The 27,950-nt window shown below is 57.3% G+C and overlaps 1 protein-coding gene across 2 annotated transcripts in view; it reads left to right on the forward strand.

Moving 5' to 3' along the window:
* PAX7 (paired box 7) overlaps window positions 1-27,950 on the forward strand; it is a 100,363-nt gene that overhangs the window by 31,193 nt on the left and 41,220 nt on the right. For both annotated transcript variants that reach the window (XM_043573890.1, XM_043573891.1), the window contains exons 5-6: window positions 20,822-21,021; window positions 27,236-27,401. In XM_043573890.1, the coding sequence (XP_043429825.1) occupies window positions 20,822-21,021; window positions 27,236-27,401 (366 nt within the window). The remainder of the gene's footprint in view (window positions 1-20,821; window positions 21,022-27,235; window positions 27,402-27,950) is intronic.

Raw genomic sequence — 27,950 nt, forward strand, 5'->3', positions numbered from 1 at the left:
AGAGTCGGGTGCTTAACCCATAAGTCACCCAGGCGCCCCGTTGTCCCTGTTTTATAGAGGATAAGACTGAGGCTCAGGGGATTGGAATGGTCGCCTCAGGCCTCCTGCTAGAACATAGCTGAGCTGGAAGTTGAATCTGAGTTTTCTGATTCTCACTCTGGAATATTCTGGGGGAGTGTGGAGGAGTTGGCTCTATTCTAAGATACAACCACGGAGGACGGACTTCAGGTAAGATCGGCAGCCTGGCCTTGAGGTGAGAAACTAGCAGCACTGACATTCTCCCGACAGGCCAGGAGCCATTAAGCAGGTGGCTTTCACGTCAACTTGAAGCGCAGGCCAGCGGTTACCAGCCCATCCAGGACGGGTCCCTCCCCCCACCCCGACTCCCGAGAGAGAACAGAGAGACAGGGAGACTTGGAAAGCCTGCGCCTCACCCACGGGCAGCAAGAACATGGGGTATAATTCTCTCTCCTGATCTGGGGGGTCTTGAAACTCACAGCTCCCCCCAGTCGCTGTACGAGGGCTGGGATTTGGAGCAGAAAAAAAGCTCCTCCTCCATCAGAGCCTCCTCCAATGTCAGCTCTGGAAGCATCTAGTCTGACCCTCTCGCTTTCACAGAGGGAGGGGCAGGGGCCCCAGAAAGGTTAAGTGACTTGCCCAAGGTCACACAGCTAATTAGTGGCAGGGCCTAGACAGATTCCATCCTGCTGGAAAGATGATCTTACTCCTCTGAGGCAGTGGTGACCTCTCTTCTGGCCCCCACGCTGCCTATAGCCACATCTGGGTTTTTCCTTCCCAACTGTTGAGAATCTTCTGAACCCGGAGGAGGCCAGGAGGCATAACAAATGGGGAGCTGGTGACCTGGTGGAAGACGAAGCCTGGGATGGGGTGAGGGGGGTGGCTGTGGGCAGGGGAGAGGGGCTGCCCCGGGGGTGAGGTTGAGGCAGCCGGGCTGGAAGTCCGTTTACAAAGTTATCACAGCCGTCCCGCTTGGCCAGCACCCTACAGCTTACGAAGCCCTCCCAAGACTGTGATCCCCACAGTGTCTCTGCAAAGTAGCCTTGTCACCCCCGTTTGAGTCATGGGGAAACTGAGGCCCAAAGGGTGACACCAGTAGCTCAGGGGCACACAGAGTGTCAGACCTGGAGGAGGGGAGAGCTCTGGACTGTCTATTTCGATGCCCCCATTGTATAGATGAGGAAGGCGAGGCCCCGAGGAGGGGGGAGCCAAGGGCTCCCTATTCTGGGATCTGTTCCCCCGACACATGCTGTCCCCGTAGACACATGTCCGGTGAACCCCTGCTCCTGTGGAGAAGCAGGATAATGCAGTCCCTTTCCCAGGGAGCATTTGATGAGGCCTGGCCAGAGACACCACCCTCTGGTTCTAGTGTCTAAACACAGCAGGGCAGGAAGGCAGCTAAGCTCCCAGGTGCCCCAGTCAGCTAGACCCGGACCCCCATCCTGACTCTGCTGTGTGTCCCCGGGAAAACCACCTCCCCTCTCTGGGCCTCGGCTTCCTCAGGTGCAAATGGGGCTCCATACAGAGTGGCTGGGAGACGATAGAATGACAGCCTCGTTACCATGGGTGCTCGATAAACGTGGCGGCTTATCGTGTTTGCGATCAGCGCAGACCGAGAGGGGTTGAGACTGACCCGGCTCTCGACCCCGGTGGCCTTGACAACACCCTGTACCGTGCGTCCTTCATTGTCTCCGGCCGAGGAACGAGACGATGCCAAGTCAACTCATCCTATTTCAAAGTAATTCGGTGTGTGTTTGGCGGGGGGGGGAAGCACCCAGCTCTGCACCCCAAACCTCAAGCCTCTCCCCACCCCCCTTCTGTGCACAGTGGCCCAGTTGGGATCTAGGGGAGACCCTGAGTGCTCTGGCCTGTGGGGACCTCATGGGCTCTCCAGGGAAGAAGCTGCTGGGGGGCAGAAGAAGGGGGGGGGCTTGCTCTGTGCCCCAAGCCCCAGAAGTGGCCCAGGTGAACGTGTACCTGCCCGTACCGCATTCTCTCTAATAGCCGCCCAGTAAGAGCCCCCAGCGCCAGCCGGTGACTGTGGGACAGGCTGTGGGGTGGGGGAAGGGGCCGGTGGGAGCAGAGGTGACTGAAGGCGCCTGGCCACTCCTGGAGCCCAGACACCTCCCCATTCACTCCCTGGCCAGGTCCTCGGGGGTTCAGCCCTTCGCCCAGGTGCTGTGTGGCTGCGTTCCACCTGAAGACAGGCTTTGAAAGTCAATTATTTGAAACCAGGGAAGCCAAGGCCTCACGGGCCTCTCAGAGCAAACAAGCTTTTGGCACGTTTGAAGAAAAGGAAACAGGATTGAATTTCCCCTCCCACTCACCTGGGGAAAGATTCAGACTGCTTGGTGGTGGGGGCATCTGGGAGCTTGACTCTAGCAGCCCGCTTAAGGGGGCAGGGGTCCTCTGGGGTCATCGGGAGAGGCCCCTGAGACATCCTGTGGCTTCTCCCAAGCAGCTGGCTCTAGGGCTCAGACACCTGAGGGCGAGCAGTCCTTCCTTTAATCTGACTTCCTTCCCTCCTGCTGCCGATTGGGAAGATGGTGTGACCTCAGCGGCTTGCCCCTGGCCAGGTTCGAGAAGGCACCGGTGTTCGAGGCCTGACCCTCCCACGGCTAGGTGTGCGTGCCGTCGGGCCAGCCGCTTTACCGCCGTATGCCTCTTCCCCATCTGTATATGGGGAGATTAATAACATTCTGAGGTTCATGGTCAAGTGTGAAATCCTACAGAGAGGGAAAGCGTCGGGGGGTGGGGGGGAGTTTGTCCTGTGGCTGGGCTTCGCCTACATCCTTCAGAGAGCCGCAGGGGGAGCAGGGATGCTTCAGTCCGCACACAGCCCTGGCTTTGCAACAGCCCCGGAAAGGGAGACCTTGTCCCAAGAAGCCACGTCCTCCCACGACGAGGCCGCACAAGGCAGACGAACCCCAGCAGATGTATTCTGGAGGATGTGCAGTCGGAGGGGTCTGAGGGTAGATTTAAGGAAATACGTACCTATAGTCTCCGCGAGTCATGAGTCAGGGAGTGAGGGGGGAGTTTGGCAGTGGCGGGGGGGCAGGGGTGGAATTTGCTCTAAGAATATGGTAGAAGCCGGGGTGCCTGGGTGGCTCAGTCGGTTGAACGTCTGTCTTGATTTCGGCTCAGGTCGTGATCTCTCGGTTCGTGGGATCGAGCCCCGCGTCGGGCTCTGTGTCGACAGCTCGGAGCCTGCTTTGGATTCTCTGTCTCCCTCTCTCTCTGCCCCTCCTCTGCTCGTGCTCTGTCTCTCAAAAATGAATAAACATTAAAAAAAAGTTTTTAAAAAATATTCCAGTGCCCAAGCTGCACCCCAGACCATTATTCCGTGATTCCAATGAACAGCCCTGGTTGAGAACCCCTCGCCCAGAGTCAGAGCTGTGGGTGTTGCAGCCACGGGGATCCCTGAGCCACACCCTCCCAGCTTCCATGTCCTCACCTACAAACACCAAGAACCACAGAACCCTCTCAGAGAGCAGTGAGGCGGATAGAAGGGCCACCGTGTGTGAGAAAGCACCTGGTACCTAGTAGGTGCTCATTAAATGCTTGTTAGAGTAAATAATGGTTGCCATCCAGGTATTTTGCATTCATTTACATCAGCTTTCCTCCCTGTTGATTCCTGGCTTGGCAAGTCTTTCTCCAGAAGGAGGGTTGCTTCTGCCCTGGTTTTGGGCAGGCTGGTGTGTCTGGAGGCCCTGGAGGAGGACCCTGGCTGGTTCTTGTGTGGACACATCTTGGGTAACCTTCGGCAAACAGTGACTCAGCCTTAGCCAAGTCCCTTCCCAGGCCAGGCCCGTCTTCAGGTTTCTTCCTGCAACAGGTCAGGGCCCACGAGGATATAGCAAGTAACCGTGCCGGTTTTCTTTGGGGCCCTTGGGAGGGATCAGGGGCCACAGGATAGGGGCCTCTCTTTTGCCTTCCCTTCTTCAGATACTTGCTTTACCCTAGCACCCTCCCGCCTCCTAGATGCTTAGGGCTCAGAGAGGCTAAGTGTCCACCTTGAGGTCACCCAGGATTCAGACTCCCCCCACCCAGTGCTTGGCCTCAAAGCCCCACTGTGCCGCTGGCAGCCGAGAGTTCCCCTTCGGGAGCAAAGGAATGATGTTTCTGGATCCCCAGCCTGGCTGGACGTGACTCAGTTCCTAGCACTTGGCCTCCTCACTCTGCCTTCTCCTTGGTTCTCCTCTCAGGTCTGGAGCCACCCCAGACTGGGGCTGGCAGTTCATGGCATTGCTTCCGGCCTGGCAGGGGAGGCCAGGAGGAATCCAGAACCTATTTAGAGCTCCAGAGCCTGTCCTGAGTCAGTGGTCCCAGGACTTGGCAAAATGGAGTTATCGGCACCCCTAGATGGGGCAGCCTGCTGCTGGCCACCCCTCCACCCTTTGCTGACATACCCTGAGAGTGTCTGTGGGTCTCTGGGACGAGAGGGGTGGCCTGACACCTGACAGCAGTATGAGCTCTTTCACTGACCTGCTGTGTGACCTCTGGCAAGTCGCCTGCCCTCTCTGGGCTCAGTTTTCTCATCTGTAGGACAATGAGTTGGGGCCGAAGTACCTTTCAGGTTGCTTCTAGTTTGAACCTCTGGACTCTGCTGACATAGAAAGGAGGTCTCGAACACTAGAGACCAAGTCCGTCCGGAGAAGCCATCCTGAACAGAGAGGCGGGTGCCTCCGCACCCGACCTGAGATCAACCTCGCCCTCTCCCTCTCTGAGCCTCGGATTCCTGATCTGTAAATGGAACAAGAGCACACAGGACGTGCTTCCTGTGAGCTATGGTGAGCCCTGGTGATGAGGTCTGCACTCCAGAGCCCTTGTGGGGGCACTGTTGCCAGGATTCAGTGAGCTCCTAAGTGCCCCGGGGCTCCTAAGTGCCTGGCAGATGATCCCCGTTACTGTTGCCCTGTCGTTTGCACGGGTGTGGCTGGATCTTTCTCCTACTTTCAGCTGTCATCCTGGGACCAGAGGCAGCAGAAGCCGGGAGGCGGGCAGAAGTGGCGGCAGGGTGGGTGGCGGCAGGGTGGGACACGTCTGGCGTCCCTCCCAGGCTCCAGCCCGTGGCTGTGGCCGCCCTGGCCCCGGCCTCGTTCTCCAGCAAGCACCCTCATCACCCTCTTGCTTCCCCTCGGGGGCTCTCAAACCCGTTTCGTGAACCCTAACTGACTTACGGCCCAGATCCACAGTCCCCGCCCCGGCATGTCCGTCCCTCTGTCCATCCGTCTGTCCGTCTCACGTCACTCGCTGGTCTGGCCCCAGGGCCCGGGGAGTGGGTGCCAGGCGGCCGGCAGGGGCTGCGGGGTGTGGGGACAAGCCCCGCCTGCGTGCCACCCTCCACCTGGCTCCTTGCCCCATCAGGCACCACTTAAGGGGATGTACCCTTAAATGTGGAGGGCGAAGGCAGGGCTGGAGATGCCCTCAGAAATGGAAATGGGACCCATTTGTTTATAATTTACTCCCTGACACTTAACGGGAACCCGATGGGACCAATGAAGGCCCCTCATCACCCAGCTCCTCCCCCAAAAGTGCTGGAGTCAGTTCAGTTCTCTGAAGGCAAATGCAGCCCGCAGTGGAGCGGACCCCTCTGCACCCCCCCCCCCCCCACCGCAGGCCTCCCTCCCCGCCTCCCTCCCCCCTCCCCCCGGCCCCTCTCTCAACTTTTGGAAGTCTTTGCTGTTCCCAAGATCAGTTGGGCCTGCCAGCCTTTCCAGGCTGTGGGGCAGGAAGGCAGGGGGCCTTGCTTTCGAGGTAGAGAGGGGCCAAGGACTAGAACAGTCTGGGCGCAAGACAGGAGGGGAGGGGCGGGGCGGGAGGGGGGGCACGGGTGGGGGGGGGGTGGCGGTGATGCCGGAGAAATCCAGTTTTCAATTTTCCTTAAGAGAAAGATGAGTGCATGAGAGACAGAATAATTTTCCAGTGTGCAGGCTGTAAGTAAAACCTCCTTGAGACATTGCGAGTTATTAAGAGAAGGAAAGAAAAGAAATTGTGAAATCAGTTTGCCTTTAGCGGAACTGTACAATGCACTCTTATTTCCAGGGGAATCTAATTAGCGGGCAGGCAGCCGAGCCTGAGAGCGCTAGAAGCTGGAGGTTGGGCCGGGGGGCCCCCGTGGCTGCGCGGGAGGGGGCTGGGAGGGCAAACCCTGGGCTTTGGGGAGGCGTTTCCCCTCCCCGCCTCGCGGGAGGTTCCGCTGGCTTGGGTTCGAATCCTGCGTCTCCGCTCTGCTGCGTGCCTTCGAGTTGGTGGCCTAATGGGAGGCTCTGCTTCTGAATTTTAGAACGGGAAGAATGTGACTCCTTCACGCTGCCGTCGTCGGGGGGCGGGGGGGGGGGGGGGACGAGGGAGTGTATAAATAGGTCCCGACACACACTGGGCGCTCGGCGTTTGCTTGTTCCTGTCCTGCGGCCGCCACAATGGTTACCACCCTCCACGCTTCCAACATGAACCCCTCCCTCATCCCCAGGCCCCCTTCAGCATTCCCCTGGCTCAGAATCTCCCCCTCTTTCAGCCCCGACCCTCCGAATCTAGTCACCGGGTCCCCTAGCCTCGCATCGCACATCTGGTGCAGCCTGTGAGGCCATCCAGCCACCCCCCCCCCCCCCACCGCATCCCACCCCACCCCACCCGGCCTCTTGCGGGATCCAGAGGATTCTTCCAATGAGCGATCCTATTTTGTCGTCGTCGCCGTTGTTCCGAAATCTATAACAGAAGGCAGAAGTGCCTGCAATCGGAAGCACGTGTGCACACGCGCGTGAACACAACAGGACCACGGCTGACCGTAGACGTGTGTCCTTCCGCGTGCATTCGCGAAAGCGCCGGACCCCGCACCCTCCCGTGATGACCACGTCCGTATCTCAAATGCTGCGTCGTCTCCCAGCACATGCAGCCCCGGGCCGGAGGGTGCCGGTCTTTCCAGCTGCCCCGATCGGGGCGAGAAGGGAGGCACGCAAGGGACGGTCGGAGAGAAGCGTTGGAGTGGGGATGTTCTCCGGTTCCCAAGGCCTCTTCACTGCCCTCACTCAGAGAAATGAAAGGCAGGGGGTCTGCACATGACCTCAGCCTCCTGATGGACCTGAATTCCAGTCCTGACGTGGCCGCATACAGCCGTGTGGCCTTGGGTAAATCATTGCCCTTCTCTGAGGCTTCTCCGTGGAACTGCTCTGATAATCAGTGCCCGGGGCTGAGTGTTGTGGGGTGATGCCACTTATGTGTGCCAAGCACAGTACCTGGCACCGGGTGAGAGCATCATGGACGCCCTTTATCCCTGTTTTAGTCCTATGGGGTGGACCTCTCATTCTTCAGAACTGGGGAGCCCCATCCCTCACCCCTCTTGCCCCCGCTGAGAACCGGATCGTTTGCAGATTAACCAGATCGTTGCAGGTTAACGTAACTAACCTATGGCCGGCCCCATTTTGGAAAAAAAATAACCATCATTTATTCTATCAAGATTCAGCAGACGGGGCCCGAGGCGATAATTTGCCCCAGGGTGCGAGTAACAGATTTTATTTTTATTGATCAAAAGAAAAAAAAATTTTTTTTATCAAAAACACATCAAACTAGAAAAGGCGTAGGCAGCGGGATCAAATTGGATTTTAACTCCTCTAAAAACTGGCTCGCCTGCTTCCAGAGCCGTCTGACTCTGCAGCGAGATGCTTACAGTCCAGAGTGGCTGGGGGATCATTCCCACGGCAGTGGGGGCTGTTTTGCAGCCTTCGTTAAGGTGCCACGTTTGCATCTGGGCCACCTCTGAGTGGACCAAACATCTGGATGTAGACGGGGGGGGGGGGGGGGCGGGGATCCAGCGGGGTACCCGTGTGTTGGTTTACAGAGCGTCAATCCCCCAGACCTCTTGGAACGGTTCAGCTGGCTAGCTGGGGCTCTCAGCGTGGGGCCAGGTGTCTGGTGTTGCATAAATACATCTCTAATGAGACGGTTGTGCAGGGTGACCCTAACATACTCACCGGTAATCACGTTAGCTTGAAGAGCAAACAGTCACAGGCGTCTATGGGAACATTGCAAGTTATTGCGTGGATCTGGGCATGTAGGAGGAGGCCATGCATTCATTCCCCCTCTCACTCATTCGTTCATCCATTCGACAAACGTGTGTTGAGCCCTCTCCGTGGGCCACGCCCTCTCCTGGGCGCTGGGAATAAAGCAATGAACAAAACAGATTAAAAGAGAAAAAGCGTCATCCTTCCGGAGCAGAAATATTGCCCCTGCCAACCGTTCAAACTAGAAGGCTGGAAGGTGGGTCACAGAGGAAGCAGGGGTCAGGTGTAGTCCCTGAGGTGAGCCTTGTAAAGCTCGGTCCCCTGATGCTGTGGCAACTCTTTCCCCTTGTTAATACAAGTGACGGAATCTGCTTGGTGGACGCAGTGGGGGAAGGGAAAAGAGGACCTAAGTATGGAACCAGGGCGGAGAGAAGGGGTGGAAACAGGTGCATCCGGAGGCTGAGGTGGGCTGGGACAGGCTCGGCCCTGGTTAGGGCTTCGGGCACCCCGGGCTGTGGCCTGTCAAGAATCTGATAACCCAGACGCCATGGCAAGTGGCAGAAGCAGGGACCACAGAGAAGAAAGTGCACCTGCCAAGTGTGCCCCCTGGGCTGGGCTCACCTTGGGCCGAGTGTCTCCTCCCCACCAACGCCATGCGTGAAGAACATGCGGGCTTTGGGGGCCGGGGGCGGGGGGTGCCGAGAGGCAGGCTGTTTCGGTGCCTCCATTTCCATTCCGATAATAGATAGGTAAGACGTCGCACGGTTCTCCCTTTGCCCAGAGCAGCGTGGTTTGGGTTTGTTTGCTATTTTTCTCTGAATTTCTGGAGAACAGTGCTTCTCAGAGCATGGCCCCCACCAGCAGCATCAGCGCCACAGAAAAAGTCGGTGGAAATCTATCTTCCGGCTTCATCTGCTGAATCAGAAACTCCCGCCGAGGGAGACCCAGGGCAGAGTCTGGGTTCCAGCGAGCCCTCCAGGGGGTCCTGATGCCCCGAGCTTGGGAATGGTTGGTTTAGAAGATGCTAGGGAGGCGGCTTGATTTCCTTGAAAATGTATTTGGTGACTCTGGGCACCCGCCTGGGTCGAAAGGAGGCTTTAGCACTTCGCATCTGAGAAAGTCTCCACCCCTTCCGGAAGCGTTTACCCAGGAGCATTGGCCCCTGAGATGGCCAAGAGAATTCCATGAGAACGTAACACACACTGAGCTCCTGGCACACAGGACCCCCTCGGTAAACCGTAACCCCTTGATCCTTGTGTGCGTTACTCGACAGGGGTGAACCAGTAAGAGAAAAGCGTTCCGTGGGGCAGGTGCTGGTCACCTTTGAAAATTCAGCCTCAGCAACTCTGAGATCAAGAGAATCACAGCATCTTGGCATCACGACCCAAAAGGGGGTGATTTGGTTCCGCCCCTTTGTTTACAGGTGAAGAAACAGAGGGCATGTGTCACAGCCGCCCTCCTCCCGTCACCAGCCCCCTTCTGACCGCCCACCCGGCCTGTCTCCTTCCACCTTCTGTCCCGTCCCGAGTTATCTTGCGCAGAGACTCACAGCGAGGAGTCCCAGATGAGCCCCTGGCTGCTTTTTGCAACTATCTTTGGAAGCCAGACTCTGTGCCATTATCAGCTGCAACCTGCACGTGCCCAACACCTAGGTTGAAGTGGACCGATTAACATCTGGAGGCGGGAACCTGGGCAGGGAGAGAGGGCAGCAGGCCCAGGGAGCCCCCTGCTCTCGGTGGGTGCCTCCCATCAGCCTGCCATCAGTCCAGCACTGGGACCTGACTCTGAGCTGGTGTCCGCTCCGGGACCAAGTTTTCCAGGGTTGGGGTATCTGCCTGACATAATACGTAACAGTAATTAAGAAATAAGCCGCCTTGCCCAGCCTCACAGCGATCATTTGGCTAAGTAACTACCATGGTCCAGTGCCTCAAAAATCACCATTAGAGTACGCTCCTTATGGCCATAAAATTTCTCGTTTTCTGCCTTTCATCAGCCTCCCCCTGCAATCTTCGCCTTGCTTTATTTATACATTCGTCCTCAAACAATGGCAATAAACTCTTTCCCAGAGTGTTGCAAATCAGAAATTTGTCCACATTTTTCCACCACCTTCCACTGTGGACCTGCTCCGCCTGGGAACAGCCCAGCCAGGCCAGCTGGAGAGGCTGGGCTGCCGCAGATTGATGGGAGCATGACAGGGTGGGGTTGCTGGGGAGAGAGGGTGGGGAGGGGCAGCCAAGAATGCGAGAATGCGCCATGAAAGGCCTCTGGCTGCCCAGCGACCAGCCCAGCCTGAGACACAAGGGGCCCAGGACTGGCCTGGGGAGGGGAGGGGAGGGGAGGGGAGGGGAGGGGAGGGGAGGGGAGGGATAAACCTTCCCTAACCCCTTCCCCTAAGAGAAGAAGAAGGGCCTGAGGACTATTGAGAAACAGAATATAAGGGTCATGAAATCTGTCCTTCCCTGCCCCCACAAGAATCAGAGGATCTCAGGGTGTCCTGTACCCCACACGGCACCCCCAACTTAGAATCCCAGTCCCTCTGGACCTCGCCCCTACCGCCATTGATTGATCATTATTTATCCAGATAGGCGTTTATTGAAAGCCCTACTGTGCACCAGCAACTGTATTAAGCTCTGGGAGTAGAAAGTGGTGAATAAATCAGATAGACCCCACGTCCCCTTCTCAAGGCTGTTCTTAAAGATCCAGGAGGACCTCTGGTTTTTAGGGATAGGGCAAATGGTGCTCAGAGAGGGGTTTAGACTTGCCAGAGGCCACACAGGAAGTTGAAGGCAAAGCCAGGAACAAACTTCAGGGCTGCAATCCAGAGCCCCCAGTCTCTCCAGCCAGCCCATGGCCTTCCTGGGGAGCCGTCTCTGGGCCAGGTGATCGTTGCCTCATCTGGCCGGGGCACTGGGTGCCTGTGGCCAGGGTGGAGGGCACTTCTGCGTGAACATTTTGCATCCGAACCTGGCATTTCTGGTGGAGAAGTAACTCAGGCTGATGGCTTTCCTGTTGGGCCACAGAGGGGAAGTCTGTTCTATTAGGTGAGCCTCCCAGGTGAAGCTTTTCCTTTCTAAGGAGCGAGGCTGGCCTCCCTTAGAGTGACTCGCCCCAGTGACCCCGCAGTCCTGGCTTGCATTTCCAGTGACCCCATATTTGTGTTCATATTTGTGTTCTAGGCTCAGCCCACGCCACTGCCCACCTTTAAGAGAGTCCGACGTGTCTGCTGGTTTCCGTTGTGGTGAACATTCACTGTTGTCGCTTTTATCAGCGTGGGTCTGTGGGGCACCCAGGAGGGGACTGATAAATACCTGTTGGGCCCACGCTCCTCTGTGCTCCTTGACGTGCAACAGAACATTGGGTTTTATAGAATTTTCTGGGAGGCCTATTTAAAGAAAGGTGGAGGAGGGAAGAGTCGGGAGTTGGGTGGGTAGAAATGACTCAGCACAGGGTCCTGAGAGAGAATCTGTGACTCTGGGGAAGCTTGAATCACAGCTTCCGATTGTGCCTGGGATGACAAGGCGCATGGTTTCTTTGTTAAACGGGTGGCTGCAGTTCCTACCAAAGACTGTCATTAAGAACGTTCTAGAAAATTAAAAAAGAACACTCTAGAATGATGGGGCGCCTGGGTGGCTCAGTCGGTTAAGCATCCGACTCTTGATTTCAGCTCAGGTCATGATCTCACGGGTTCATGGGATTGAGCCCCACGTCAGGGTCTCTGCTATCAGCTTGGGATTCTCTGTCTCCCTCTGTCTCCCTGCCCCTCCCCCCTCTCAAAATAGATAAATACACTTAAAAAAAAAAAGAACATTCTAGAATGATAGGAACCACAGGACAGGGTAACACCCAGTTATAACAGAGAAACAGAGTTTCTACCCTCAAGATACTCCTAGCGAAGGCACAGTCTCTCTGAGGGTGTCCCCACTTTGATGGGGGGAGGCCCAACTGTCACACTCAAGAAGTTCAGATAACCCTCTTACAAGCCCTTTGATATGGTGTATTTGGTAAACAGAACATGTGCATTACAAGTTAATGGTTGGTCTCTGGCAGGAGTCGATGCCAGGTGCCGGGAGGGTGGTGTGGGCAGCAGATAGCACGGGCATTCAGCGAGAGCTGACTGGGTGTAGCGGTCACGGAGAGCTTCGTGGTCTAGGGGGACGTCGGGTGCGGCTTTGCAGGATGGGGGGACTAGGAAGTGATTTAGAGCATTTCCAGTGACCCCGGGCGGCAGCGAGGTACGAAGGTCTGGAAGGAGCCCACAGGGCAAGGCGTGCCCAGGTCAGGGCAAGGACCTCGGATGCCAGGCTCCGATGGGCCTCCGGGGCCAGCTGCCTGGGTTTCTCTGTCGCTGTGCCATGGGCTGGTCTACCCTGTTTGAGCCTCATTTTCCTCGCCTATAAAACGGAGCTGATAACAGCCCTTACTCTGTGATTCACGGCGCTAAAGGCACATAGTGTGCCCGAAACACATCAGCCACGTGTAGCTTAATTCTCCTGCATCCTTCGTCCCCAGTCCTGTGGCAGGAGACTTTGTGTGACGGCAGAGCCCCGTCTTAGGGTCCAGCGAGCCCCAGGTTGAAACCCTTCCTCACGGCTGAGTCTGGAGGCGGGCGGGGGGGTGGTTCGATGGATGAAGGGGGGCAGGGGCCGGGGGTCCTGAGCCATTTACCATCTCTGCCTCCTTTGATGACTTTGCAACTGTCTGCAACCCCTCTGTGCCTCCCAGAGTTCCAGCAGTGAGGAGGGGTGAGGGGGTGGCGGGGAGAGAAGGCTGGTGGGGCAGGCTTGACTTCTCAGGCATATGGCCCTTTCACAGCGGCTTTGTGGGGCGCCGACGGGTGGCCTGCCTGCCTTTTCCTCGCCGCGGCCCCAGCTGCTGTTTCCTCTTCGCTGACCTTGAGCCCTCGAGCCGGGCCTCCCCGGGCCCAGCTTCCTGAGGGCCTGTCTCCTTCGCTGGCCCTTCGTGCCTGCCAGCCCTTGTATCCGAGCCCGCTGCACCCCTCTCCTCTGCGGGCACCGCCGGCATCTGGGACGGCCTCCCCTGGGGAAAGAGGGTGCGGGCGGTCTGTGGGCGTGCTGGGGTTTGTGCGGAGCGCTCGCCATAGGAGAACAAGGAAGGGAACAAGGGAGGGACCGCCGTTCACGCAGTCGTTGGTTCATACACGCATTCCTTCCTTGCCTTTGTGTTTCGTGCCACGCAAACGTGCTTGCCTCTGGAGGGTACGGAGGTAGATGAAGTTCTCGTCGTTTGCAGACACCCGTGATGACAGCCGCGATAGCGACAATCACAGCTCGCGTTCATTGAGCGCTTACTGTATACTTGGCACCGTTTTAAACCCTTGTCTTGGGGCAAGTCATGTAACCTTCACGCCCGACGCCTCTGTTCCTACTTTCCTCGCTTTACAGACGAGGAAACTGGCCCAGAGGAGGGGGCGTGGCCTTCCTGTGTTGATCGTTGGGACAAAGGCACTGCGTGGTATGTTTTGAGGCTCCCACGCGGGCAGCCACACCAGCACCCTGAGGAGCAGAGGCGCACGGAGTTCTTATTCCTGAGGCTGGACGGGGAGATGGAGATTCCAAGGGGACACGTGACACGCTCAGGGTCACACCGCAGGTCAAGGCGTGAGTCTGGAGGGCCAGGCCCACCCCCACCTCACCCCCCGCCCCCGGGGCCCCAGGCTCTCCGAATGAGAGGAGAGACCGGGCCTGGAGGTACAGCTGCTCAGACGGGTGCCCCTGCATCCCACCACTGTCGCATTTTAGCAATGACAAAAGTGAGGCTCCGATGTTCAACAACGCGCCCAGCACCTGTAGCTTGTTGGAGGCAGATCCCGAGCGCAAGCTCAGGCCCCTCCGGCCTCCCAGCTTCTGTCCCTGCTGCCCGCCAGTGTCTGCCCGTGGCTGCCTGGCCACACTCTGTAAGGTGGGACCCAGTTGGGGCACCTGGGTGGCTCAGTCGGTTGAACGTCCGACTTTGGCCCAGGTCATGAACTCGCGGTTTGTGAGTTCGAGCCCCACGTCGGGCTCTGTGCTGACAGCTTGGAGCCTGGAGCCTGCTTCGGATTCTGTGTCTCCCTCTCTCTATCCCTCTCCCACTCATGCTCTCTCTCTGTGTCTCTCTCTCTCAAAAATGAATAAACATTAAAAAAAAAAGATGGGACCCAGTTGTTAGGCTTCCTTTAAGGTTCCGATCTAGTGAGCTCTGTTCTCTGCTCAGCACCAAGCATTGCTTTTCCTGGCCTTACAGGAGGCTGGTGAGTAAACGACAGAAATAGCCCAACAAAGAGATACAGGAAAACTGTGATTATTTTCAAGATTGTCTTCAAATCCCAGGAAGAGAGTTAAAGGGGATGGTGAGCTGAGACCCTCCTAAGTGCTTTAAAATGTCCTGCCTTCTGGGGCGCCTGGGTGGCTCAGTCGGTTAAGCGTCTGACTTCAGCCAGGTCACGATCTCGCGGTCCGCGAGTTCGAGCCCTGCGTCAGGCTCTGGGCTGATGGCTCGGAGCCTGGAGCCTGTTTCCAATTCTGTGTCTCCCTCTCTCTCTGCCCCTCCCCCGTTCATGCTCTGTCTCTCTCTGTCCCAAAATAAATAAACGTTGGAAAAAAAAAAAAATGTCCTGCCTTCTCCCCTCCCCTACCCCACAGCTGCTGTCCGCTTCCAGAACTCCCCATTTGCTGCATATGACGCCAACGGGTTAAAGAGACCGAGTTGGAAGGACCCTTGTGATGTCGTTAGTTTCAACCTCCTGCCTTAACAGGGACACCTTACTTTTGAATTCTCTGCACCCAGAGAGTTGCAGCCCTCCAGAAACCCTCCCTTCTCTCTCGCATGTGACTTGTGCTTGGTTCACGGTTCCATGCAGAAAGAGTTGTGGTTGCATCGTGAGAAAATGTGGCTCTGAATTCTGGCGGTTTAACTACACAGTACCGTTTCAGACAGTACTATTTCCTTTTTCCTTGATGGGCCCCCTCTTAGCAGGGATGTATAAAGAGTGCCCTCTAGTGCCTGAGAACAGTCCCAGGCCGTTAGCAGAGAAGCGGTGATCAGAGAACACCCCACAGGGGCCCCACATTTTGTAATGCAAATTATATACCTGCAGTTTCAAGTTTAAAAAAAAAAAAAAAAAGCAGCCTGATGGGGTCGGATAGGGACGCTGCTCCTGGAGAAAGAAACGTTTTGTCAGGTTTAGGTTGTGAACCTAAACTCTCACTAATACAGGGAGAGTTGGGAGAGTGAAGTTGGGCCCGTTGACTCGTTGGTGAGAAATAGCGGAGGACGTGGAGTCAGACGGAAACCCCCCCACCTCTCCAGTGCCTCCCAGCCCCCCCCCCCCGAGGGGGCCTCCCAGAAAGCAGGGCTGAAGCGTGGACGGTTTCGCTGAGCCCCAGCAATGAGGGCACAGAGATGGCTGTGTCAGAGCCAGATGGCGGAGAGCGAGCTCGGAAGGCTTTCCAAGCTGATCAGAAAGGCCGAGGAGCAGTGACAGCTAGCATTGGCTGAGCACTGCTGTCCCTGACACGGTTTCCTGTGCCTTCGTGTGCTCATTTACTTACTCGTTCGTTCGTTTGTTCGTGCAACAGATACTTGGGTGGCCACTTTGTGCCAAGCCCTGGGTATTTATCAGTGAACAAGAAAGATGAAACCACCCAGCCTCAAGGAGCTCTAATTACGGCCAGGACAATGTGGGGAGGGCCATAAAATAGAAGAGTCAGCCTATCTGATTGTGATAGGTGTGGTGGAAAAATACAAAGCAAGGAAGGGGGGAGGGCGTCCCTGACATCATCCGTGTTTTACATGTGCGGAATCCACAGAATCCGGGCAGACTGCATCAGGAGCCTGTGCTCTTAAATAGCCCGCTCTACATTGGCCTGGACACCTGCTCACTGCAGGGGGGCGGGGGGCATGGGAGGGTGCTGCAAGCAGCGGTCACAGCCTATGCAAAGGCCCGTGGTTGCTGGAGCAGAAGATGGTTGCTGGAGTCCAGGGAATGAGGAAGAGGGCATACAGGGGCAGGGCAGGGTGGGTTCGGAGCCAACAGGGATTCTGATGGCCCTGGCCCTGGTGCTGGGCTGGTTGCATGGGAGGCGTTGCCGACAGAGGAAGAGGGTGTGGAGGAAGAGGGCCAGGCCTTCGATCCGGACACCTGGGTGGCAGTGCTGGATGGGCACCTGAGACAAGCTGGGGCACTCGTGGTGGACAGGAGGGGCTCACTTCCGGGGAGCTTTCACGCGGGGTCCGAGCGAGCCCTGCCCCTCGGCCCAGCCGGGTTGCCCGGCCCTTGTGTGCGGCCGGGCTCCCGCAGACGTTCCCAGCCTCACGCACCGCACGGCACGCTGGTTACAGCTGAGCAGTTCTGCGGAGGGGCCGGGAGGGCTCCCACCATGGCCCTGGCTCGCCGGGCCCCCAGCTGAGCTGTAAATGACTTTTCCATTTTCCGAGACCTGCGCCCAGGCCTGTTTGGTATTCAGGGACGCCGGGCCCACACTCGCCAGCTCTCGGCTCTGCCCGAATTACTTGATTAAAACGCATATCAACTATTATGTGATTCGTTTCTCTGCCGCAGCTCGAGCCGGGCCTATGTTAAAACTGTAATAAAGGCTGAGTTTGGAGGCAGTGGGGGGGGGGGCGTCTCTGGGTCGGGGGAGGGGGCCGGGGGGAGCTGAGAGAAGGACCCCCGACCTCAAGGCCACTGCTGGCTTCCTCGAATCTAGATGACAGGGACCTGCAGACGGTCAGCTCCCCTCCTGCCTCCTGAGAAAGTCGGTAGGTGTAGCAATCGTGACCATCTCATTTCCCGTCTTTTCCTCTGGCAGAAGGGACAGCAGGGAATGTTTGGGGGTGAGGGTAGAGAGCAAGCCGCGTTGGCTTTCGCGCTCAGAAATGGAATTCTCCATCGCCTGGGAGTTCTCTGTTGCAAAGCTGGCTCTCGCTAGGCTGTGAGTCCCGAGTCCTGGGTTTTCTTCGCAGCCTCCCTGCCCCTGGGCTCCACTGACCATCTGAAAATGGGGCTGATACTGCCTGCTGGGCCCTCCACGGTTATTGGGAGAGTCTGGAGTGGGGACAGTGACAGAGCTTGGAAACCGTAGGGTGTGGCACACACACGGAGGGTGGTGACCGCTGCCATGTGTCGGGGGCCAGTGTACTGCCAGGCCCTGTTCGTCTAAGACGCCCTTATTGAGCACCTGCTGTGTCCCAGGCGTAGGCTCTGCTCCATGCAGGGATCTCCCAGTCCAGTCGGACCGAGAGACCCATAGACAGGCAGGTTGGGTGTCCCCCGATGAGCTTTGAGAGCCCGAGGGTGGGCGTGCAGACTGGCCTGGACATGCTCAGGGAGCGGGGGGAGGCTACCCATGAATTGCGTTGTGCTGGGTAAGCAGGAGCGAGCCCAGTGGAAGGGGGTGTGGTGTTCCAGGTGGAGGAAGCTCACGGTCAAAGTCAAAGGCATGGATGTCTGAGACGGCCCCGGCTTGGCCATTTAAGGGTGCCAAGAGCTGGCCAGGGAACCTCGTGGAGTGACAGGGTGGGCCTGAGCACGTGGGCAGGGCTGACAGTGGGGGGCTTGGTGGGGGGGGGGGGCGCCTCACTGGCCTTGCTGAGGCTTCCGGAGTCATCCGCCGTGGGAGCTGGCAAGCTTGGAAGGAGAGGCAGAGGCTGAAGGAGAAGCCGTGGAAGATGCTCCCCGGTGACTCTCTACCCACGTCCATCCACCTCGCCTAGGCTGGCCTCTGTCCTGAGCGGACCTCAGTCCTGCCCACCCTTAAGCTTTGACAAACCAGATGGCTCCTGTCACCCTTCCTGTCCCTCATTCATTCTGTTCTCAGCGGGCTCTGAGGCTCTTTCAAGTCCTGTCGCTGTCTTGTGTTCTGTGCCTGTCCTGGCCCCAGTTCCTACGGAAGCAGGGTTTCCTTCAGTAGACTGGGAAATTCCCAGAATAGGGATGGTACCTCCTCCATCAGATTGGGAGCTTCCTAAGACAGAGGCTGTTTTTCCCCCAGAAGATTGGGAGGTTGGGCTGTTTCTTCCCTGCTCGGGATTGGACTCCCCACGTCCCTGAGCAGAAACCAGGAACCCAGAGAGAAGGCCCGTCGCCATATCCCTCTGTCTTGGGGCTCTCCCCACACCTGTACTGGCTCTGTCCCACCCCCTTCGGGACCTTTCCATCTCACAGCTGTGTGGGGGGAGAGGGCGGGAGCTGCTGCTGGCCAGGAGGCTGCCCCCCCACCCCCACCCCAAATCCAGCCTGTGTCTAATGAACGTGCTTCACATCCACTCTGCCCACGTGGCCCCCTTCCCCGTGCCCCTCTGGGTTATGCAGTGCATTTTGGGATTGAATCCCTGGGACTGGGTGTATTTGGCTCTGAGCCCCAGCTGTGCTGAGGAAGGTGCCCCAGGATGCCTACCGTGCCCCCCCAGCCTCCTCTCAGTGACGGGAAGCTGGGCAGCTGGGAAAGGAGAGAGGAGGGGGTTAGATCTGACCCCAGGTCTCTGCCTTTAGGGATGAGTAATGACGGGAGGGCTTCCCTGCCACTGGTTCCCTTGTCCTGTGGCGTCACGATCAAAGGCAACCTGGCAGTGACCAATCAAAAGCACAGACGACTGCCCAATGGCCAAGAGAGCAGGATGGAGGGGAGGGGACCTGGGGCAGAGGAGCATTGCTCAAGACCGGATGACGTCCCAGCTGTGGATGGAGCCCCATGACAACGTTGCCCATCGTGCACTTTGCCGTGCCAGGCTTTTGTACATGCTCTTCCCGCGGCCTGGGATGCCTGTCCCCTCACCTAACATCTCAGAGGCCATATGCGGTGTTTGGGGGAAGAAGGAGGGTGTCCCTTGTGGGCGAGGCCTACCCCTATTCGGATAACAGACATTTAAAGCAGTTGAGCAAGGACGGCGTGGGGGCGGGCAACAGGAGAGCGGGAGGCCGGTGTGCCCCTTTCCTGAGAGACTCTGGGCAGGTCACGCTGCTTCTCGGTGACTCAGTTTCCCCCATCTGCAGTGGACTCACATGATCTCTGAGGCTCTTCCTGCTTGACTCCGGCTGAACGCCGTGAGCACAGTGTCCCCAGCCCAGGCACAGCACTATCGCTCCGGTGACCGAGTGGATGACGAAACATGAAGTGCTTCCAGAAATTCCCAAAATGGGATGCTAGGCGAGGGGGAGGGAGAACTGAAGACAAAAGAAGAAAGAGAGAGAAAGCAGGAGCGGGAGGAAGGTCACCACTGACCGCCTGCTTCCTCTTTCCCTCTCCCTTCCTTGGTCTCCTCTTCTCCTGGCCCTCCTCTGTGCTCCCCATAGTCCCCCAGGGTCCACGGAGGGTGCAGCTCCAGAGCCCCGGCCAGGCCACTCCTTGCTGGCATTCCCTCTGCTGGACCAAGATGGGTAAGAGGCACAGGAGTCGGGAAGCCAATTCAGTCCCCGGGGTGTCTTCAGCTCTGAGGCCAAGGAGCTCGACCAAGCCCTTCCTGCAACCTCTCTAGCCTGGGCCTGGGGTAGGCAGATTGCTGGCCTGATAGCCCCGTCCAGGGATGAGAAGTAAGCTGGCCGCAGACTCCTGGGCTCTGTCTGCACAGGAAGCAAAGGCTTTTCTCCATCCCCAGGCTCCTGGGTGGAAATCAGTGGGGACTCTCAGGTAGGGGCCATGGTCACGACCAAGGTCACCAGGTAAGGTCTCTTCCAGCCTGGAGGGTTACTCAGAGATCCTGAAGCAACCCAGGAAGGGCCTGGGTACAGAAGTCACCTAGTCCAAACGCTTCATGTAATAAATGGGGGAAACTGAGGCCCAAGGAGGGAAGGTAGCCTTCTTAGGGTCACGGTTCTGGGCGTCTAGGGGCAGAACCAGGTAGGGAATCTAAGCTGCCTGACTGCCAGCCCTGCGCATGTGCATTTGCTCTGTCTCCCTCCCTCCCTTTCTCCTGGCCCTCCTCCTTTCATTTTGCAGTATTTTCCTTGAAAACAATAGCATTGCTGCTTAAATGGTCATTATTTTATTTTATTTTGTTTATTTATTTATTTACTTATTTATTTATATTTTATTTATTTTTGAGAGAGACAGAGGCAGCATGCGAATGGGTTAGGGGCAGAGAGAGGGAGCCACAGAATCCGAAGCAGGCTCCAGACTCCGAGCCGTCAGCCCAGAGCCCGACGAGGGGCTCGAACTCACGAGCTGTGAGATCATGACCTGAGCCGAAGTCGGACGCTCCACCGACGGAGCCACCCGGGCGCCCCTAAATGGTCATCATTTTAAAAATACTAACTATAAACAAGTGTAAAGAAAACAAACAAACAAACAAAAGCTCTGTCACCCTGAGGGTTAACGTTTGTTAATCTTTTGAGCACGGTGTTCCGGAATGTGTCATGCGTGCTTTTTCCGGAAGCGGGATCCGTCTTTGCGTGCCGGTTGGTGCCTCGCCTTTTTCTTAGAGTCAGGTGTATGGAGGTATCACTAACGCGCAGCCAACTTCTCCCATTTTGGAGAGTATCGTTCTAGGAATTTCAGCATACCCTGAGTCTTTGGTCATAGACATCCTTCTCTGTCAGTGGAACTAACCTAAATACCCAACGATAGGGGATTTAAAAAAAAAAAAAAATTTCGTTGTGCCAGGAAGTATTTAACCAATCCCCTCGGGTTGGGCACGGAGGTTGCTTCCCCCCCTTCACCGTGATGAGCAGCGCTGCGGGGAACATACTTGCCCTTGTACTCAGGAGGGGTCCGGCTGTCCACGCGGCAGGGGTCGGAAGGCAGGCATGTGGCTCTACTCCGTCTCACTAGGCCCTCACCCTCTCCCTCCCTCTCGCCTGCCTGCAGGGAACCGGCTGGACGAGGGCTCCGACGTGGAGTCGGAACCCGACCTCCCTCTGAAGCGCAAGCAGCGTCGAAGTCGGACCACATTCACGGCCGAGCAGCTAGAAGAGCTGGAGAAGGCCTTCGAGAGGACCCACTACCCGGACATCTACACCCGCGAGGAGCTGGCGCAGAGGACCAAGCTGACGGAGGCGCGTGTCCAGGTGAGGCGGCGCCTCGGGTGTTGGCGGGCAAATCGAAGAGGCGGGAACGGAGAGGGTTGGAGGTGTGGCCGGGGTCCCAGGGTTTAGGGGGCCCCCAGGGGGTTCTGCAGCAGGGGGTCCGGGGACCTTGTAGACGAGGAATGCCCCTGGCACTTGATGCAGACTAAGCGGGCAGCAAGCGTCGGTTGACCGGCTGGGCCAGCGGTGGGCAGCCCTGGGCAGCCAGGAGCTGCAGTGAGGTCCTGCTGGAGAGCAGTCATCCCTTCCGAGATGAGCCAGAGGACAGGGCTCAGGAAGCACAAAAGTCTCCAAATCTCCGATGAGGGGAGGAAGTGATTAGGAGGAAATTTTCTGAAGGGCCCGGCTTCTTAGGACAGGTAACGAGTTTCCCGTCACAGGAAGCATGTGAGCACACCGGGCAGGCTTGTTCCTGGTGGGTTGGAAGCATCAGAGGAAGGATGGGCAGACCTCGGACGCCCCCATCCACACCCTCAAGGGGGTGGGTCCTCATCGGCGGGGCTGGGGGAAGGGAGGGCGGTGAAAGCAGCACCTGCCTGGGCTCACAGGCCCTCACCTGCCACTTGGCCCCAGCGGGGGAGGGAATGGCCTCCTCTCCCCGGGTCAGGGAGGAAGTGAGAGAGGGTCATGATGGCTAGCTCCTGGGGGAATGCGTTCCCGGCCTGCCTTCCCCATAAACGGGGGAGGCGGGTCTGCGGGAGGGGCCACCCCAGACTGCTCACTGGGCACTTCCAGCGGGGAACCCGGCTTTGCTAGGCGCCCACCTTGCCCCAGCCCTCCTCACGCATGACCCGGCGGAACGTCAGGCCACCTTGTCAGGCAGGTCACCTCCAGGCAGGCCGCAGGTGCAGAAGCAGCAGGCCTAGAGAAGCGACAGAGCTCGGCTGGGGCTGAGCTGGGCCGGAACTCGGGCCTGGCAGGTACCAAAGCCAAGGTCTTTCCATGCGGAAGGAAGAAGCTGCCTCAGAGGCGGGGACCTGAAAGCCGTGGGGCAAGATCTAGGAGCAAGTGGCACTTAAACGCTCTGGGAACCGGTGTCCCTCCCTCCGCCCTCCCCACCCCCACTGTTGGAGCGGGGGGTCCTTGGCTGCCTTTGAGGGAGACCCCGAGGGGAAGGGGGCAGGCGGCAGCAGCCAGCTTGTCTCATTCTCTCCCCTCCTCTCCAGGGTGATATCTGAGCCTGGCCTGGGCTCCGGGCCTCCCTCCCCCCGCTCTGATTGTCCTGCAGCTGTTCTCCTGGGCACATTCCTGGGTGCTTTCTCATTCCCACGTCTGGCGGCCGCGGCTGCTTCCCATCACCTTGAAGCCTGACCGCTCCTTGTAAAATTTCCTGGCTGTCAGGGCAGTGCTTTTATTGGCCCAGGGGACCCAGAAACAGGTGTCACTCAAGGTCCAAGGAAGGAGGGGGGCTGGGAACAGGGGGAGCAGCCAGAGGCCGGGCAGACCCACAGTGTGGGGGCCCAGGCAGCCTCCTGCACATGCTGACTCCCGTAACATCCTGTGGGCTTCTCCAGGGCAGTGAGTGTGCCCAACCTTGGCCTGAGAACTTAGCGTGATCCCAGCAGAGGAGGGATGGATTATACGTTGGGTTTTTAACAAATGACCAAAGCTGACCAAAGACATCAAGACCAGGATGATAGAACATTTGGCCCGGAGAAGCGATTTGGAGGACGGGGCTGCTCTAAGAGGCCCCGGAGGGTGGGACCGGGGCCAGTCGGGGAACGTCCCCAGGCCTACATAAAGGTCTGCAGGGACTGGGAACCGCAGGCCTAGGTTTCCCTTGGTCTCTGTATCACCTTCAATAGCTCTGTTTCCTTTCTTGAGACTCAGTTTCTCATCTATAAATAAAGGAATGGAACGAAATGGTCACTGCGGCTCCTTACAGTTCTAGGATCCTCACTTATTTTTTTTTTCATTTTCTTTTGATGTTTTGTTAATTTTTGAGAGAGAGCGAGAGAGACAGGGTGCAAACGGGAGGAGCAGAGACAGAGGGAGACACAGATTCTGAAGCAGGCTCCAGGCTCCGAGCTGTCAGCACACGGGGCTTGAACTCATGAACCGTGAGGTCGTGACTTGAGCCGAAGTCGGACCCTTGACCGACTGAGCCACCCAGGCGCCCCTAGGAATTTTGTTTATTGACAACCAGAGCTGCCTTGTGAGGTGATGAGATCCCCGTTCCTGGAAGTGTGTAAGGCAAAATACAGTGTGCCATCAACCAGAAACCCTAGTTTCTGCTAGGGTTCCTGCTGTGGACGGTAGGGCAGAGACCTCCAAGCCTCCCGAGCACCGCTGAGACTCTATGGATCTGAGGTCTCGGGTGTCGGATTCTAAAAGTCTGTGATTCTGGGATTCCGCAGTCCTGAGACGTCTCGTGTCAGTGGCCCGGGGAGATGGTGAAGGGGTCCCGAGTGGGCTCAGAGCCAGACGCTGAGGTGTGAATCTCAGCCCCAGCACTTACACCTGCAGCCTCAGTTTCCTTATCTGCAAAGTGGAGGTGACAGGAAGAGTCTACCTTGTTCTAAGCATAAAAGCTTACCTGTAAAAAACCACACGCTCCGCATTTGGAGGTGCCTGGCACACAGGAGCTCCAGAAGTAGGGTACATTCTTAGTAAAACTCCACCTGCTCTTTCCAATCCTGGCCACCCTGGAAACCCCCAGTTCGTTCAGCTGGCACTCATTTATTGAGCACCTACTCTGTGCCGACGCTGTTGTGGGCCCCGGGGAGTCAGCAGACAGAAACCGCTGTCACGGAGCTGACGCTTGCATGAACAAGGACACAGGTAAACGTGTCAGGCGGGGTTCCAGTAACTCAAACGCGTTGCCTCCCTCTGGCTCTGCTCCAGCCCTGCTTCTGAAGCCTGCAGGGTGATACTTGGCTTCCCTAGTGTCCGGGGGAGACACCGTGTCTCAGCTGGCGGAAAGCCACCAGGAAGGGTGGGAAAGGGGGCATCAGGCAGGAGGACGCGTGCCTGGGGACCAGTAACCTTTCTCTGGAGGAGCCTTCACTCCTGAATAGCGAGGGGCCAAGCCCGACCTTGTATCCGTCTTTCTCGGAGGTGGACAGATCCGCTGTGTCCCAAGTACCAAGGTCTCTGAGCCTGTGTGTTTCCCCCAGAAGCAGAAGCCTCCCTGAGAGGAATCCCATTTGAGAAACACTGGAGGGACTCATCATTAATTAACAACTTGGACTGGACCTTTCCCTCACAGTAGATAACGCTTATCGGACACTTCTCATTTGCGGGGCACGATGCTCAGTGTTCCACGTACATGGTCACTGTCATCCTCCCCGTGACGTTAGGAGGCAGGTATGGTCAGTCTCTCCATTTTCAGCTGAGAAAACCTGAGGGAAGAAATTCCCTAAAGACAGTTAATCAGCAGTGCCGGGACTTGAACCCAACTCTGCCCGTCATGTTCTTTTCTTCTGTGCTCCGTGGACAGAAGGACCAGATGGAATGTTCAGCCCCGTAAACAGCTGCTTCCTATGGCATCGTGTTCCCAGTGCTGGGTGTTGTGGGAAGGATCAAAAGTGGATAATAAAACTCAGCGTCTGCTTTCAAAGAACTCAGCCCTGATCAGGGGTTCTGGTGCAGGGGTGTGTCTGTGTGTGTGTGGGGGGGGAGGGCGGAGGGGGTGATGGGGCTTACTCCTGTCCCTCCTGGAGCCTCCAGGCCCCCCTCTGTGAATGGGCAGCTTACACTGGATGCCAGCTAAGAGCTCGGCCACCAAAATGATAGTTGTAGATGTTGTTCTAAGCGCTTGGCCTGTGTTAAGTCAGTCACTTGACGTCCCGGGAGGCAGTGGTTCTCTGCCTTGTCTGTTGTGTGCCCGGGGCACAGGGCAGCTTGAGGGCTAGGACGGTCCGGTCCATCTCTCTATCCTTCACATCTCGCTTGGCATAGAGCACAGTCCCAGTAAAGGTTCGTGATGAGAAGGAGGGAAGTAAGGAAGGAGGGAAAGAGAAGGAAAGGATAGGGAAGGACAGAAGGGGAAGAACTTTTCCAGCTCTCTTTGGTATTCTTTATCCGAGGGAAGGATGACCCACAGGCAGCTATGGTGTGCCAGTCGGGAATGGCGTGTCCCACGCCTGCGTCATTCTCCATCTGACTTCAAGGTTTTTGGTACATATATGTATCATCCATATCGCTATTTGTTTTTATTTTATTTATTTTATTTTTTTTCATCTTTATTTATTTTTGAGAGAGAGACAGAATGTGAGCAGGAGAGGAGCTGAGGGGAGGGAGACACAGAATCGGAAGCAGGCTCCAGGCCCTGAGCCGTCAGCCCAGAGCCCGATGCGGGGCTCGAACCCACGAACCGCAAGATCATGACCTGAGCGGAAGTCGGACGCTTAACTGACTGAGCCACCCAGGCACCCCACTATGTGCTTTTAAAATAAAATCAATGTATGTTATTTTTTCAAATGATTATTTATTTTTGAGAGAGAGGGACAGACAGTGTGAGCGGAAGAGAGAGACACAGAATCCAAAGCAGGCTCCAGGCTCTGAGCCGTCAGCATAGAGCCCGACGCAGGGCTCGAACCCACGAACCGCGAGATCATGACCTGAGCGGAAGTCGGACGCTTAACTGACTGAGCCACCCCGGCGCCCCCAAATCAATATATTTGAAAATAAAAGTGTCTCTCACTGTCACATAAGGCAGGCAGCTGGAAACACACATCAGGGAAGACGAAACAACATTGATGGGGGACTTGCTGGAAAACATCAGCTGTGGATGCGCTTTTCTGTGTGTTCAAGAGGAGGCTCAGCACGGGTGTCAGTGAGGCACCGAGGATAAGTTAGCACCAAGCCCGGACCTTGTCCTCCACACGCCCAGAAGGCCCGGAGGAGGAGTGGAGGGGCTCAGGGTTCCTGAATGTCTGTGTCACTGCCATCTGGGATGTCCCTCCCCTGTAGAAGGAGGAAACGTTGAGTGGGAACCAAAATGTGCCCCACACCCTCTCCCAGAAGCGGGGGAGCGAGGAAACACCGCCCATTCTGCGCCAGTTCAGAAGCCCCTCGGTCAGGACGCCCCTGGGGAAGCCCTCTGTGCCCTGGGGAGTGGGGAGAAGCGGGGGCCGCAGTTTCATTCCAGAGCCGGTTGTCGCTCCTGACCGGACTGCCTCGACTCCTTGCTCTGTGCACCCTAAACGAGTCAGAGCCGGCTGCGCTGTTCCTCCAGCTCAGAAAGCTAAACGCGGCTTCTCTCCTCCAGAAGGATCTGGAAGACAAAAGACACCAGGGGCACAGAAGCACCCCTCCACTCAGCCGAGGCTGGACGGGTGGGGGGAGGGTCTTAAGTGATCCTGTGCTGCTGAAGGCTGGAGGGGACCCCACCAGGAGGGGCTCCCATCTGAGCTTTGTCGCATCGGCCCTGGCAAAGATACACCAGAGCAGGCTCTGTATTTCCTTGTTCTCTCGTTCATCCGTTCATTCCTTCATTCATTCATTCAACAAATATTCCATGTAGATGCAGGAGTTGGCTGCGGGAAGAGTGTCTGGCTTAGAGGGAACGGCATATGCAAAGCCCATATGCTTTCCCGTAAGCCTTTTCCTCCTTTTCTGGACCAGAGCTCGTTGCAAAATCCAGACAAGTGACTTCTAGAAAGTCAGACTGATTGAAGTTTGAACCTCAGATTCCTTTCAGCTATAGCTGTGTGGCCTCGGGCAAGTTCTTTGACCTCTGTGAGCCTCAGTTTCCCCTTCTGTGAAATGGGAATAGGAGTACACGTCTCCTGGGTCTACTGGGCCGACGTGAAGCACCAGCACGGGGGGGGGGGGGGGGGGAAGTGCCTGGCGCAGAGGGTGGGAGGGAGCATGTGTTAAGACAAGGACGGTCGCCCCCCGAGCGGCTGCGGTGGAGAGAACGTTGCACGGAGTCGCCCAGACGTGGCTGTGTCCCCGACCCGCCCCGTTACGTGGACAGGTCACTCACTACCTCTGCCCCTCAGTTTGCTCATCCATAAAATGGGGAGAACAATAATAATCCCATAATAATCCCTTCGCTGGGTGGTGGTGAGGCCACGATGGGCTCACACCCACGCAAGTGCGCTGCACTCCGTCCCCGGCCGCGGGAAGGCGGGGATTGGACGCGGGCTGGACACAGGGTGACGGCTCGGGGACCAGTGGTAGCCGTGCCTCAGCTCTCCGCCAGGAGCCAGGCTGAGGGATCCCCGCTCTCTGCTCTCCACCCGCCCAGGTCTGGTTCAGTAATCGCCGCGCCCGTTGGCGGAAGCAGGCAGGAGCCAACCAGCTGGCAGCGTTCAACCACCTTCTGCCAGGGGGCTTCCCGCCCACCGGCATGCCCACGCTGCCCCCCTACCAGCTGCCGGACTCCACCTACCCCACCACTACCATCTCCCAAGGTGAGCGCACGAGATTGTCCTGGCACCTCAGCCGCGCCCTGCCCCCCATTCCTCCCTTCCTTAACTTAGAAGGAACGATAAGGGCTATTTATTTCTTTAACGTTTATTTATCGTGGAGAACAAGCACTAGCAGGGGAGGGACAGGGAGGGAGGAGGACGCAGGATCTGAAGCGGGCTCCCCGAGCTGTCAGCACAGAGCCCGACGCGGGGCTCGAACTCACGGACCGTGAGATCGTGACCTGAGCCGAAGTCGGATGCTCAGCCGACCGAGCCACCCAGCCGCCCCCAAGGGCCATTTTCTTTTTAATGGCCATTTGTCTGTTTGCACGTGGACAGACGATTACCACGGGAACAGTGAGTTCCTGCCTTTGAACTCCAGGTGAGGGTTAACAGGTAGCCTTCCCGCACACGTTTAGAACGGAGCTTCTCAAACTGTGAAGTCACACGCATCCGCTGCGGTCTTATTAAAACGCAGAAATGGGGCGCCTGGGTGGCGCAGTCGGTTAGGCGTCCGACTTCAGCCAGGTCACGATCTCGCGGTCCGGGAGT

This window comes from Prionailurus bengalensis, chromosome C1 (assembly GCF_016509475.1).
Source record: "Prionailurus bengalensis isolate Pbe53 chromosome C1, Fcat_Pben_1.1_paternal_pri, whole genome shotgun sequence".
NCBI classification, from domain to species: Eukaryota; Metazoa; Chordata; class Mammalia; order Carnivora; family Felidae; genus Prionailurus; species Prionailurus bengalensis.